General features: G+C 45.3%; 2 protein-coding genes across 11 annotated transcripts in view; one reads left to right on the top strand and one right to left on the bottom strand.

Annotated features, from left to right (window-relative positions):
* The window catches only part of RHBDD1 (rhomboid domain containing 1), a 114,256-nt gene extending 111,087 nt beyond the window's left edge, over positions 1-3,169 (top strand). For all 5 annotated transcript variants that reach the window (XM_029224707.1, XM_029224706.1, XM_029224708.1 and 2 more), the window contains one exon: positions 1,482-3,169. In XM_029224707.1, coding sequence (XP_029080540.1) covers positions 1,482-1,576 — 95 coding nt within the window. In that variant the 3' untranslated portion in view covers positions 1,577-3,169. The remainder of the gene's footprint in view (positions 1-1,481) is intronic.
* A 2,803-nt stretch (positions 3,170-5,972) lies between these two features.
* The window catches only part of COL4A4 (collagen type IV alpha 4 chain), a 140,645-nt gene continuing 133,494 nt past the window's right edge, over positions 5,973-13,123 (bottom strand). For 4 of the 6 annotated variants that reach the window (XM_029224501.1, XM_029224503.1, XM_029224500.1 and 1 more), the window contains 3 exons: positions 12,861-13,049; positions 10,879-11,165; positions 5,973-10,458 (listed from right to left, as the gene is read on the bottom strand). In XM_029224501.1, coding sequence (XP_029080334.1) covers positions 10,195-10,458; positions 10,879-11,165; positions 12,861-13,049 — 740 coding nt within the window. In that variant the 3' untranslated portion in view covers positions 5,973-10,194. The other 2 variants (XR_003793820.1, XM_029224504.1) reach the window with 2 other exon arrangements.

Raw genomic sequence — 13,123 nt, 5'->3', positions numbered from 1 at the left:
TTACCTGTCAGCGTCTCCGACAAGGTACCACGCTTGGAGCGAGAGCGGGAGGGGTCAACTGTTCACTTGTTTTCCCTCCTGGCTCCGACCCTCTTGCCCATCCACCCTTCCCAGCTAGGCCAGGGCTTCCAGAGTCAGTTGTGTCAGAACCTCAGAGGGCAACGTTGAATATGGTGGTCTGGCCGTAACATATACCTTTGGAAGTCATAGGCATGTGCCGCTGAGTCAGGCCCATATTTTTCTTGAACAGCTTGTGTGTGTGCGGGCCTGTACCGGGCACTGGGGAGCAGAGAGAAGCGTCAGAAATGTTCCCAGCCATTTAAGAGCTTAAGATTCCAGTAGGAGAGAGCAGCGGTATGCACAGTGGCTGCCCTGTCTGGTGGGATGTGGTGACTGTTGCATGCGGACCACTGAGAGGAAGGTGCTGGAAGCTGAGGAACTTGAATTGGGAGAGAGCTCTTCCTTTGGGGGTGGCCAGAGGGCAGTGCGATTTGGATGGGGCGTTGGAAAACGAGTAGGACTTTTGATGGAGGGAGGTGATGGGAGTGGGCCTTTCAGAGTGAGTTTACAGGGTTAGCAGAGGCTCAGAAGGGGAAAGGTGCAATCTTTCTGGTCCGCATGCTTAGACGTGAACCTACTGTTTGCGTGTATCCATCAGTGACGCCCTGCATGGCTGCCTCATGGAGGATATTGAAGCTCTTTCATTAGATTTAGGTTTCTGGGTCCTTGAGGTCTATTGTCTATTGTTATTCCTTTATTATCCCCCTATAGTGGCTGGAAGAGTGTTTTTTTTAATGCAGTGATTGAAATGCTTATATCACTGCAAATTATATGTTCTGTTTGTAGCCCCGAGAAACCCTTTTCAGTGATGATTTCCGTGGCCCACATGATCTTCAAATATTATGCCTGCATTTTTGTCTGCCTGCTTAGATATTGGTCATTATGGTAACACAGCCCCTGCTCTATGGGCCATGATGCCCTGTGGGGGCTTGTGAGTTTCAGGCAGGCGTGATTCCCACCAGCTGGGGAAGTACAGGAGGCAGCAGGTTAGAGGGAGGAAAAGGGCCCAACAGGAGAACCCTACGAGCACACTGGGTGAGGATGTTACGGACAGTGACAGTTAGTTCTGGGCATTAAAGGAAATAAAGTAAGCCCTTGAGACATTTTGGAAATTAAATGATGCAAATTGTGGAACATGATGGAAAAGAACATAGAAATGGGAGGATTGTCAAGAAGTTTCAAAATGAGTCAAATTAGTTTCATGGACTGGACCTCGCTGAAAATGTTTACTTTATGTTGAAATGTAGTATTGACCTCTGAAATTGAAATATGTTTGTTACATTTCTGTTTCATGCTAATATAAAGATGACACCCAAGCCATCTTTTTTTTCCCCCTTGGGAATCCTAGGATGCAGTGCCCTGTAAATGTCAGGACAGTGGGTGGGCAGCGCTTGAGTCTCCCTTGTGCTTTCTCTCTACAGGAGATCGCAGAAATAGCCCCCCGGCCTATCGGTTCCAGCTCACACCAGAAGAAGAAATGAGGAGAAAGCGGCTTCACAGATTCGACGGCCAGTGAGGTGACCCAGCCATGTGAACAAGTGTGATCCAGCTGTGTTACCATTGTCTCCAAGCCCCCACTTAGTTTTGAACAAAAGCAGAGGGCACTATGACCGTCCCAATTGCTCACATCTGCCGTGGCCCTTCGTCCTATGGCCTCTGTGAGTCTAATTTGCAAGCAGATTGACATCTTGAGACCAGGCTTGTTGGATGCAGCTCACAGCTCTCTGGGAGTGGCCCACCTCCTGGCCTTGTCTTCTTGCAGACAGAAAGTCAGCGTCTCCACCTAGGGACCAGTTTCCACACTCATTTCTCTCACTGCTGACTCAGCCTTGTTTTGTCTTTGAAGACCATGACCTTCGCCAGGAGGTTTGTGTTCACCAGCCCAGAAGATCAGGCCCTCATTCTGCTCAGTGCTCGACTTGGAAGAAAGCAGGGAGCCATCCCTCATCCTCCTGGCATGTTTCCATGGTGACTTTCCAGGAACAGGACGTGGCTACCATCGCAGGCTGTCGTTCCGGTCTCCCTTGCCCAAGCGCCTTGGCTCCTTGGGCCCCCCATATCTGGATGGTGGTTGCAGTGAACCTGCTTTGCTATGCTATCACTCTGCCTTCACGGGATGTGTAACTGGAAAAGCTTAAGTAAGACCTCAGATGGGAAACCACTTACACACTCCATGACACAGCAGGCGGCATCCACAGTTGGGCTGGCTCCCAGCAGCCTCTCCAGTGGCGATGTACCATCCCGGGGATGCAACTTGTATTGAACTAACCAGCAAAGCAGCCAGAGTAGTGACCAGTGGGTTGGTCACTGAGAAATCCCTCGTGACGAAGTATTTTTTTCTCATAAAAGTGCCTTTTAATTGACCACTGTTAACAGCCGCTTGTCCTACTCACCCGTCCAAGACACTCCCCAAACCCACAGACTGCAAGTCGCCTAAGGTGTTTCCTGGTGCTGGTGTTTCATGAATAAAAGGAAAAAGTCACATATCACTGATGTCTTATTTCACTGAGATATTTATGTTTAAAGGGAGTTAGAAGCAGAAAAGGATCTTCCTCTTTTGCTTTATCTGGCATTTATATCGTTTTCTGATTATGAAAGTAATATATATACCTTGTATATGCATAAAGCGAACATCTGGCAGGAAATGTACCCACATGTTAACAGAGGTTATTTTGGAAGGTGGAGTGCATAGGAGTTTGCTTTCTGTTTTTTACGATTTTGTATTGCTGTCTTTTAAAAATGTGTGTATACGTATGTTATGTGTACTACTTTTGCGGTAGGAAAACTGATTTATATGATAATAAATCAAGAAATATATAATCAGGAAAATGGACTCAATAATAAGTATTGTGTATCCATTGATAAAATTTACAATATAAACAGAAATACAAAAAAATACATGTGCGATTTAAAAAACCACCTGTATCCCCACCACTCAGAGGTACCCAGGGTTAACATTTTGGGGATATTGCTTTCTCAGTCTTTGTATACATTTGACAGATTTGGAGCATACCAACTATGCAGTTTTGTATCCGGTTCCTAATCTGAATTGACCTGGGAGAGGCTTTGCCACTTGCATGTACATGAGCTAAAACAATCACCACGTGGGACCTGGGAGCACCTTGACCTGCCAGCTGGCACGTGTTACCTGAGCTCCTTGGGTTAATTTTTGATTGATATAAACCTACGTACAGCATGTTTAGAGTATGAATTGTATCTCTGAGTCTCGTAGCTTCAAACATTTTAAAATTTAAATGTTCAAGCTAAATGTCATTCCTCTTTTCTCCCAAACTCTTCGAATTTGTTTCCCATGACCTCTGTTGGGAGTAAACTCATTCTTTTTTTTTTTTTTTTTTTGAGGTACGCGGGCCTCTCACTGTTGTGGCCTCTCCCGTTGCGGAGCACGGCCTCCGGACGCGCAGGCTCAGCGGCCATGACTCACGGGCCCAGCCACTCTGCGGTATGTGGGATCTTCCCGGACCGGGGCACGAACCCGCGTCCCCTGCATCGGCAGGCGGACTCTCAACCACTGCGCCACCAGGGAGGCCCGGAGTAAGCTCATTCTTAACATGCCATCTTCTCATAGCACATTGTAAAGGTAATTCTGTTATAACACTTACATCTTGCCCTATGACTTTTTGTGCACAACTGTAGAAAGACGTGCCTTCCGCATGGGAGCGCGGGTTATGAATGGCTCTGGGATGAGGCCTGTGTCTTGTTAACTCTACACTTCCGCCTCAACCCTGCCACCCAAAGGCTGGCCCCTGGCTCCCAGTAGGGGCTTATTAAATGTTAGCTTCCCCAAAGTGTTTTTTCAATGCATTAGAAGTCCAACCACTATATATGGAAGTATATATACATATATATATTTTTTTTTACTGCTGTTGAGTCCAATAATAGTAGCTCCTTGCTCTGTTTCACTTGTCAGATATAAAGACACCGGAACTGAATTTCAGATGTGTACCTGTAACATGCACGCCGTCTTTATTTATGGAGTGGAACATCGCTAAACTTTACAGATGTGGGAAAGGTCACTTTAGTTACAAATATAAACCAGTTATCTTAGCACAACAGTAAAGGTGTTTTGGAAACTACTATAATTACTTTGTTCAGTTAACAGGCTGACTTGTAACCAGTGCTTATTATTTTCAACATCCATCTTATTTTTTTTCCTACAAGAAGGAATCTCCAAAGTTATGCCAAAAAACTGGAATTGGATTGAGAAAGACAAAAGTCAGTGCATTCGACTGTCTCTAATAGGAAATAAGCATTTAGAGCTGGTTTTAAATTGGGTTTCTTTGCTTTAATAGTAATTTCCTGATTGTTAAACATCCCCACACTTTGGTTGTGGTTAGTCAACTTATGAGACCTCTTAATTCAGAATCTTTCCTTGGTTCTCAAGATGAGGGAGCAGTGAAATTGCTTCCTCTTCGTGACCTTGGAAGTATTTAGTGCCGGTGATTCCAAAGTTGGACATGATTGTTCAAGGCTCCTCTGTCCTTTTAAGCTGTCTGTTGTTGAGGCCCAGACAGTAAATGGCTGGTTTTTGTAGAGTCGGGGCCAGTCTACATATTGGTCACACATTCCGCCGCTTGGGGAGTAAGTTAAAGGGCTGAGACCCACCACCAAACAAGGACAGTAAAACAGAGAGGGTGTGGCCAACTTGGCCACCGACTTCCCAAGTCCTAGTTCATCTTGGGAGATTCAATCAAATAGTCATTAAAACAAAACAAAACAAACCTATCATCTCTTCCTTTCCCTTCCCATGGATTATTGCAGTCACTTCCCTTTTTTTGCCCCTAGTCTTTCATTTTAGAGTCACAGACTCCCTGCTTAGAAGGACCTTAAAATCTCTCAGTACATTGCTCAATACTTAAGATACCTCTTCACTCAGTTCTACACAGCGCTGCCAGTTATCTTCCAAAACCTACTTTTGCGATGCCGCTCACCATCTCAGTGCCTTCTATTGTCTCTCTGTTGCCAAAGGATAAAGGTCAAACTCATCTGCCTCAACCATGGGGCTCCAGCCAGCCCTTCAGCCTCATCCCCCCGTATCCATAACAGAGTCTGTGCTGCTAACTGGTCTCGCCGTCCAAGCTGTGAGCTTTCCTGACCCTGTGACTTAACTGAAGCAACCTTCTCCTCTCCCTCTGCCCATCCAGACTCTCCCCGTCCTGCCATCAGACACCACAACCCAGAATGCTCTGCTCTTATAGACCACTTAGAATCAATTGCTAGTTATCCTTCAGTGAGAGGACTGTCTTTCTCTCTAGATTGTAAACTTCACAAGGGCAGGAACCCTGAATGTGTTACTGTGTGTCTCTTCACAGTACCTGAAACAATGCTTTGTCTGGAATGTCAAAACCAATAAACGTTTGTGGATTGAAACAGAAGCTCATTTATACCATCGCCAGCGGCACACATGAAGAGGTGCCTGTGGCTGCTTGATACTGTTGAGGGTGTGTGTGTGTTTTCTTGAATCACAGGAAAGAATCACTTGAAAGAAAGCTTTTGTCCATAGAAATAGAAAAATCCAGGCCTTTCCCAACACTTCATAAGACAGCATGCTCACCAGATGGTGGGGAGAGGTCTCCATCCTCCCTGTGTCAGTCTGAGGCATGCCCCACGTCACGAATGCTGTGACCTAGTGCACAAAACTCAAGATTCCAGGACATTCAAAGAGCATCACCAGGGAGCCCCTATGGATACCGCCAAATCTGGCCACTGTACTTTTGCAGGTGTGTTTGATGTGTCTGTGCTAACCCTTTTTTTTTTTTTTCTTCTTCTTTAGGGGCAAGGAGAGAGTGATCTTGACATCTTGTTTAGATCTTCAGATGAACTGGCAGATTGGAACATACGATTTATACTTTATCAAGGAAAACTGAAACATTGCTAGAAGAAATCATTGAATTTGGAGGTAATACATATTGCTGCTTGGGAAGAGAATTATGTAATGAAATCAATAGTATGGGAGGCGATGGTGTGGGTAAAATACAATCTTTAGCGACTGATGGACCAGGGTTCAAGTTCTGCTGGGTGCTGACTGTGTGACCCTGAGCGAGTTATTCATTCTCTCCAAACCTCAGTTTCCTCGTCTGTAAAATAGGATAGATGAGAGGTTGAGGGGAGCACCTATAACAGGGTTCATACAGTTTCTGTCACATAGTAGGTGCTCAAGAAATGTTAACAGCATTATTTTTCTGTTGAGAAGTTGGACCAAATACCACTCAAGTTCCCTCCTACTTAAAAAGAGTTACTTCGTGAAACAGGTGAGTATTACCTGTGAATATCGGCACTGCAGCCACCCCTGTGCTCAGCAGTGCGTGGGCTATAAAAATATAATCGTCACAAACCCCTAACTGCCAGTTACTCTGGTCATCAGTAACAGTACCTTACGTTTTATATCTCTTTGTAATTATCTCTCTTACTCTTAACCCTTACAGCAACCTTGTGAAACAGGTGGTTCAACTAATGGGACAGCTGAGACCCGCGGGGTCTCTGCCCCATGCTGGAGAGTGCATGCAACTCAGCAGAGGCTGCTGCAGGACGCCCCGGGCCCTGAGGCCTGATTTCATGTCCACCCCACCCCGTCACTGTGTACGGGACAGTGCTTCCAGGAGCTTCAGAATCCCACGCTTTCCCAAGCCAAGGGGGTCACTTTCCACACTCTGCTCACATGCTCTTCCCATCTGCAGATCGCACCTCTACCACGTGTAACCTTTCCTGTTTTCCCGACTGAGCCAGACCCAAGGTAGGCTGTATTACAAGGTAGGTTAAGTAGTAAACTCACTTTGGCTTGAAAGAAAATTAATGCACCAGATAAAACACAGTTGTTTTTGGAGGTCATTGCAGAAATTTTATACGTAGTAAGTGATATTATAAATTGTAATACAAGATTTCAATGTCAATAGCAGGTCAGGCATCTTGCAAAGTTTACATGTTGAAAGTCTTTAACTTTACAACCCTAGGTTAGAGAAAGGGATGCAACTTATCAGACACATTTCACATTTTTTCCTATGAATCATTAAATATTTAAGCGCCATAAAATTCAAGCATTTCTCACAGATGTGGCAGCCAGCCTTGGTGGTCGAAAATGCATTATGCAGAGTCTCTGGCAGATAATAACAGTGACAATTGCAGAGTACTGACTTTTTAATGTCAGTTGTTTTGTTCCCTGCAGAACTTCCTGATAATGACCCTGCAGGAAATTGTGAGTTTTGTGTGTGTGGTACAATAACTTTGAGAATTGAAATAAAATAGCATTCCCAAAGACATTAAGAATTGGCCAGGTATAAATAATTCTAATCAGTAATTTATATGCCCTGTGAGAATCCTTATGTTAATTCTACTATGTAAAGAATCCCAAGAAATATTTTTCATATTAAACATCTTGTTTTAAATAGAAGATGTGACCATAATAAATATACAAGGTCTGCTATCTGCTGGACATAGAATCTAACTTAATTTTCAATGCAAGAGTAGGTGTTACGTCCCACTTTGTAAATGTGGAAAATGAGGCTCAGGGAGTTGGTATAACTCACCCAGGGTAACGCCTCTGGAGAGTGACAGAGCTGGATTGAAGCTTGGATTCAACCAACTCTAAAGGCACATCTTTCCACTGTTCTTGCAGCCACACCAAATAAAAGTAACTATTATCATATCAGTCTGGTGAGCCGATAGAAGCACAAATCTAATGTAATTTCCTGGAAAACAGAATGATTTGCTTTATTATCATCTCTAAGAGGCTCAAAATAAAATCCTTGATAAAATCCAGTTTTAGTGGACCATTCTGTTCCTCTTTTCCCAAGCACCAATAACATGTACACAAACTCTGTAGAGGTGATTTTATAGTAGAACGCTTTGACGATCATGAGGGAATACAGATTACAGCATGAGTTAAGTCATATCACATTTCCATGAAGAGTTTTCTCTCATTGTCACATCTCTCAAATCTTATTTCTGAAATTTCAGTTTATGGAAAAGTAAGCTATTTTTCAGGAGGGGGCTGACTCACTGTGGAGGACTCACTGTGCAGGAACGTGCCCACTTAATTCGGGCTGTTTTTTTCAAAATTTATTTGACCAGCTTATTAAGATAATTCTAATACCAAAGTTAAGGTGTTTAAAATAGCAAGCAAGATATGTTTCCTATGGCCCATCGATCACCCTTACCTCTTCCCAGAAAATGTTCTCGGACCAATTTCATGAATGAACATGATGAAATTTTAGAAGGCTTGAAGTTTGGTAATATATGATAAAACTTTTGGCAACAAAATTGTTAATTATAAACAAGGTTGAAATTGGGTTCAATATCAAATATTTAGCATGCCATAGGAGAGTTTCAAAAAATTAATAAATGGGTCAAATGAACTAGGAAATATTCTGGTACATCAAGACAATATTTCCTCTTAAAATGTATATTTTTTCTTCTTACCAGGAAGTAGCCTTAAAATAAATAAATTGTCCCCCCATCCGGGGGACACCCCAGAGCAAAATTCATTTGAAATATATTCTGCATGTAAGTGCACACTCCCAATCGATGTTTGCCAAGGAAAGCATTTCTTATAAACAAAGTTTTAATTGAGTTTTTCTTAATTATTAAGTGCATTGAAAATAAGCACTGAAATGAATGTCACTTTCTCATGAGAAATTTCTTTAGTTTTCTCTAGAATAACATTTATTTAAATAAGGAGGGCAAGTTTCCTAGAAATCTTTTCCAATAAGCCTTCTAACTTTTAGGATTAGACCACTGAATTCCCAGCAAAACAGAAAACCTATCCTTTGCTATACAGAAAATCACTCACTATAAAGTGACATATCTTCTAAGCTTTTACAGAAGATATTAATGCCAAATATCAAACTGCTGCTTTGCTCTAGTACTGACTGATATAAAATATAAGAATGTTTTTAAGATTAGAAAAGCAGGATGCTCCTGTAAAAACCAATAACAGGAACATAAAATTCAAGTTGTAGGTTATCTTTGTTTCATTTAAAAGAGTGCTAGGTCTTTTGGGGGCATGGGGTGATGATGACTTAAAATGAATCTTCTTACCTAAGTTTAATTAAGTCGGCCCTTAATTTTCTCCCAAGTGCATAATGATAGCTCTGTCACTTCCCCGTATGAGATGCCATTATGTGGCTGGAGGGAAAGTGTCCGTTGCAGGCCCTCTCTGTGAGGCAGCTCTGCGGGCGCCCCCAGGGAGGGGAACAGGATGCTTTATGTGAACATGGCCCCATGTGGCTCCAGTCCCATTAGCACGCACACTGGAAGACAAGCCAGACCCCGACTGGGCAAAAGCGGCCTGTTTGGAAGTTGACGGCAGTGGGGAGTCGATTCTTGTGAATCGGTGCCTTAATATTCATTAATAGCTTTTCGACTCTTAATCCCTCACTGGACGTATATTTTTTCCATAATTGCTACTTTTCCAACGGGTTGCCAAAGCAGGCATTTCTGTTCTCTGAAAAATGCAGACGAGAACATAATGTTTTATGTTCATCTGTGATGTGTTTTATGCTAATGTCGCATCTCTGGAATACAGCGGCCGTGGTCCTTCCTGGCATAATGATTCATTCTGCTTTGAAATGAACTCTTCAGGCTGGCTGTGTGGATTTTTGTTTAATCTCCGTGGGTCATAGTTTTACAGTTAAAGTGCATGGAAAAACAGATTACAGAGGAAATCATTTTGAAACGTAGGAAATCTCTACTTTCTAGTTTCATTTGTTGGCCTATTTATTTTTTCCTGTAAAATCCATCCAGAAGCCCACTGTGTTACAGAGTAATTGACTTCAATTGTTTGAGTTGCTATTAACCAATGAATGACGTTTTCAGTAATGTAATTTGTATCATCTATTTGCCTTCCCCTGAATTAGCATACTTTTAAATAAAGCCAGCTAAGAATATCCCGGTTTCATGTAGGTTGGTAGGTCCAAACAAATCCACACGTGTAGCGTTTGCTTAATCTGTCCCGAACGGAGGAAGGGATTACAGTACTGTGGGAACAACCACATCGAAACCAGAAGGAACAGCTAAACCAGGAGTCCAAGATGAGCACCACTGAATCTCTTAGCACAGCCTAGGAGGCCTTCGCCTCCTAGCAAATTTCTCTTGGTGACCTGATGACAAGCGGTGGGTTCTCTAGCTATGCTTCACACAGACCTGGCACCTGCTAATTTTCTGGCGCTGGGCTTGGCTTTCTTTCAAGGTGTCCGGTGAGGGTGCTGAGGAAAACTGCAAGTCAGGTCTCACAGTTGTCAGCCAGAAGCTATACTCATTTGCAAAAAAGTGGCAAGTTCCCTGACGTCCTTGGCATTCAAGGAACGGTGCAGCTCTGAAATCCTCCAGGCAGCTGCCGGGTGACATGAGGGCCTGGCCGCCTCCTTGGTCCCCAGCGCCTGTGTGCTACCCGGACAACAAGAGAGAATTAGGGCTCAGACATCTGCAGACAACCCCCTACCCATCCAGTGACACGCCGAGGTCTGGGCCTGATTTACATTTTCCCTGAAAGTCATCCCAGGAGGGAGAAACTACAATCGGCTGAGGAGAGGAGGCGCGGGAGGCATGAGGGGTGAGCACGCGGCAGTAAGCCACTTCCGCTGAGGGCTGACGCAAACCCATCTTCCAATTCTACCAAAGTAAAAAAAAAAAAAAAAATCATGGACAATAAGAAAAAAGAGTGGCCCTGCATCTCCACAGGCTATAGTCTGTGGTGGCCTTCGTGACCCCGTGTCCTACTGCCATCCGGTCTGCACAGCACTCTCAGAATTACGGTCCAGTCCGGACGGAAGGGGGCTTAGGGACGGCGGGCGTGCAGGGGCTCACCATCAGGAAAGAGTACCCAATCCAGAGGCTCCTCCAGGCCCGCGGACACGGCGGGACAGACTGGTCCTGACTGTGCACAGCCACGGCTTGCGCGGGGGCCTCGCACACGGCGCAGCGGCTGAGGTACGGGCGGATCTCCTCCTCCGAGAGCGGCGTCATAGGCAACGGCGCGGCGCTCGCCAGCCAATAGGACCTGTCGTTCCTCCGGGCGTACTGGCACACTTGGTGGATGTTGCAGTGGGCGAAGGGCAGCGTGCTGAACATGGGGAGGCAGGAGCCCGCCAGACCTTAGGAGGGAAGGCGGCAACATGGTGTGCGGGGTGCAGAAGCGGCCTCCCCGACATGGCCCATCTGTGCGCACACGGTCTGGCATCGGGAGGCTCTGGCCAAAGCCTTCTGCTATGGCGGCGAGAGCACGGTGTGCCCCTGACCACTTGGGCCGCCTCCGCGGTCTGATTCCCTCGGCCACTTGTCACTCTCTCGGGAGCCAAGCAGTAGGCCGGGTGCTGGAGGGAGAGGTGAGCACAGCTCTTCCCCGAGAGCTTCAAGAAGCTCCTAGCCCGGCCTGATGGGGGAACGGGAGGGGCAGACGGGCCCTGGGAACACAGCAGCACAAGCCCTGAGAAGTGGAGGCACTGGGGCTTACAAGAAGGATGGCTGGAAAAAGTGACTCTACGCTAGGACCTGAATTATGAAAAAGATCTGGCCGGGTCTGGAGATGGTGGTGACCATTCAAAGGAAAGGCCTATTTATACAGCAGTAAAGAGGGCCAGGGGTAGTAAGGGGGCATGGAGCTCAAAGAACTCAAAGAAATTCATTGCGGGGGAAGGTGGGGAGAGCAGGTCTGGGTCTGTCTCAAGGGCATCCCAAGGTAAATCAGACCAGAGGATGCGGGCTCTGTCCACCTTGTTAAGGAGTTTGGATTTTATTCCCAAAGCTCTGCAGAGCGAGGCCGTGGTGGCTCTGGCTAGACCAGGGCAGGGGAGGTGACCCGTGGTACACATGTAAGTAGCTGCCCCTCTAGGCCTGCACCCTTTCACCACCTTATGGACTGGGGGGGGGGGGCGTCACAGCCCAATGAGAGCCGCGACGAGACTCACCTTAACACCAGCTGTCCCTGTGGGCACAGCCCTCCTGCACCCACCGCTCCAGCCACCACTATCTCGGGGAGACCACGAGTGCCAGCACCCAGGGGGCGGGGGGACTCAACCCTCGGCTTAAAAATCAGTTCCTGCGGCTCACAAATCCACTACTGAAGACTGACAGGTAGTGCCAAGGACAACTCCCTGAATAAAGTTCTGATGTTGCTTAAGGGTACAGATTTGCAACTAGCAGATAAATAAGTCCTGGTGATCTAATGCACAGTGGAATGAACACAGACAACAATGTTGTATCCTATCATCAAATTTACTAAGGATTAGATCTTAATTATTCCCACCACAAAAAGGAAGTGATAGTTATGCGATACGAGGGAGGTGCCAACTATCGATACAACGGAATCATCTTATGATATATCGGATCAACACTTTTGTACACCTTAAACTTACATCATGTTATATGTCAAATGTATTTCAATTTTAAAAATTGGCGTAGGTTGAGGAGTTGATGCTGGCTAATGCCACACCATATAACCACCAGGGTACCATTTTACATCTAAACTCAGGAACCAACCATATCCTGATCAAATCATTCACACTGAGAAATAAAAATTGCACTTCATATCAGAGTTACCCTTAAGAATTATTTTTTTTAACTAATAATAAGTAGTCAGATAATAATAACTATAGCCAGAATGAGCTTCTTTGGCACCTCTCAGGATCACAGATTTAACAGAATTAGTTGAGAATTAGCATGGTAGTTGAAAAAGAAAAAAAAAATCCCATAGATGACTGACCGTTTAAGATGTTGATGAATCCGTAAAACTAACCCCAAAGTTTTGCTCTTAAGCAATGAATCTGGGTGACCGCGTGCCAGCTACGTACCAAGGTCTTGATTGTGAGCTCTCTCCTGTCCTTCCAGGTATAACAGACTATACCCAGTCCAGAGCCTGGGCATGCCCGCGGGGCAGGTGGGTTCTCCATCTGTTTGACTGTGGAGAACCAGGAGGAAGCCACTGGGGTCTACAGGGCCGAACCCTTCGGGCCCAGGATCCCCCACGGGCCCAGGAGGGCCTGGAGGAATAAAGAAACACAAATAAATAAAGGCCATTTAGCAAGTTCAGTTTAACAAGCATTCTTAGCACCAC

This window comes from Monodon monoceros, unplaced genomic scaffold (assembly GCF_005190385.1).
Source record: "Monodon monoceros isolate NGI ecotype Baffin Bay Population unplaced genomic scaffold, NGI_Narwhal_1 Super_Scaffold_16, whole genome shotgun sequence".
NCBI lineage: Eukaryota > Metazoa > Chordata > Mammalia > Artiodactyla > Monodontidae > Monodon > Monodon monoceros.
The sequence above is the reverse complement of the archived record's forward strand: the minus strand, read 5'-3'. Positions and strand labels throughout refer to the sequence as shown.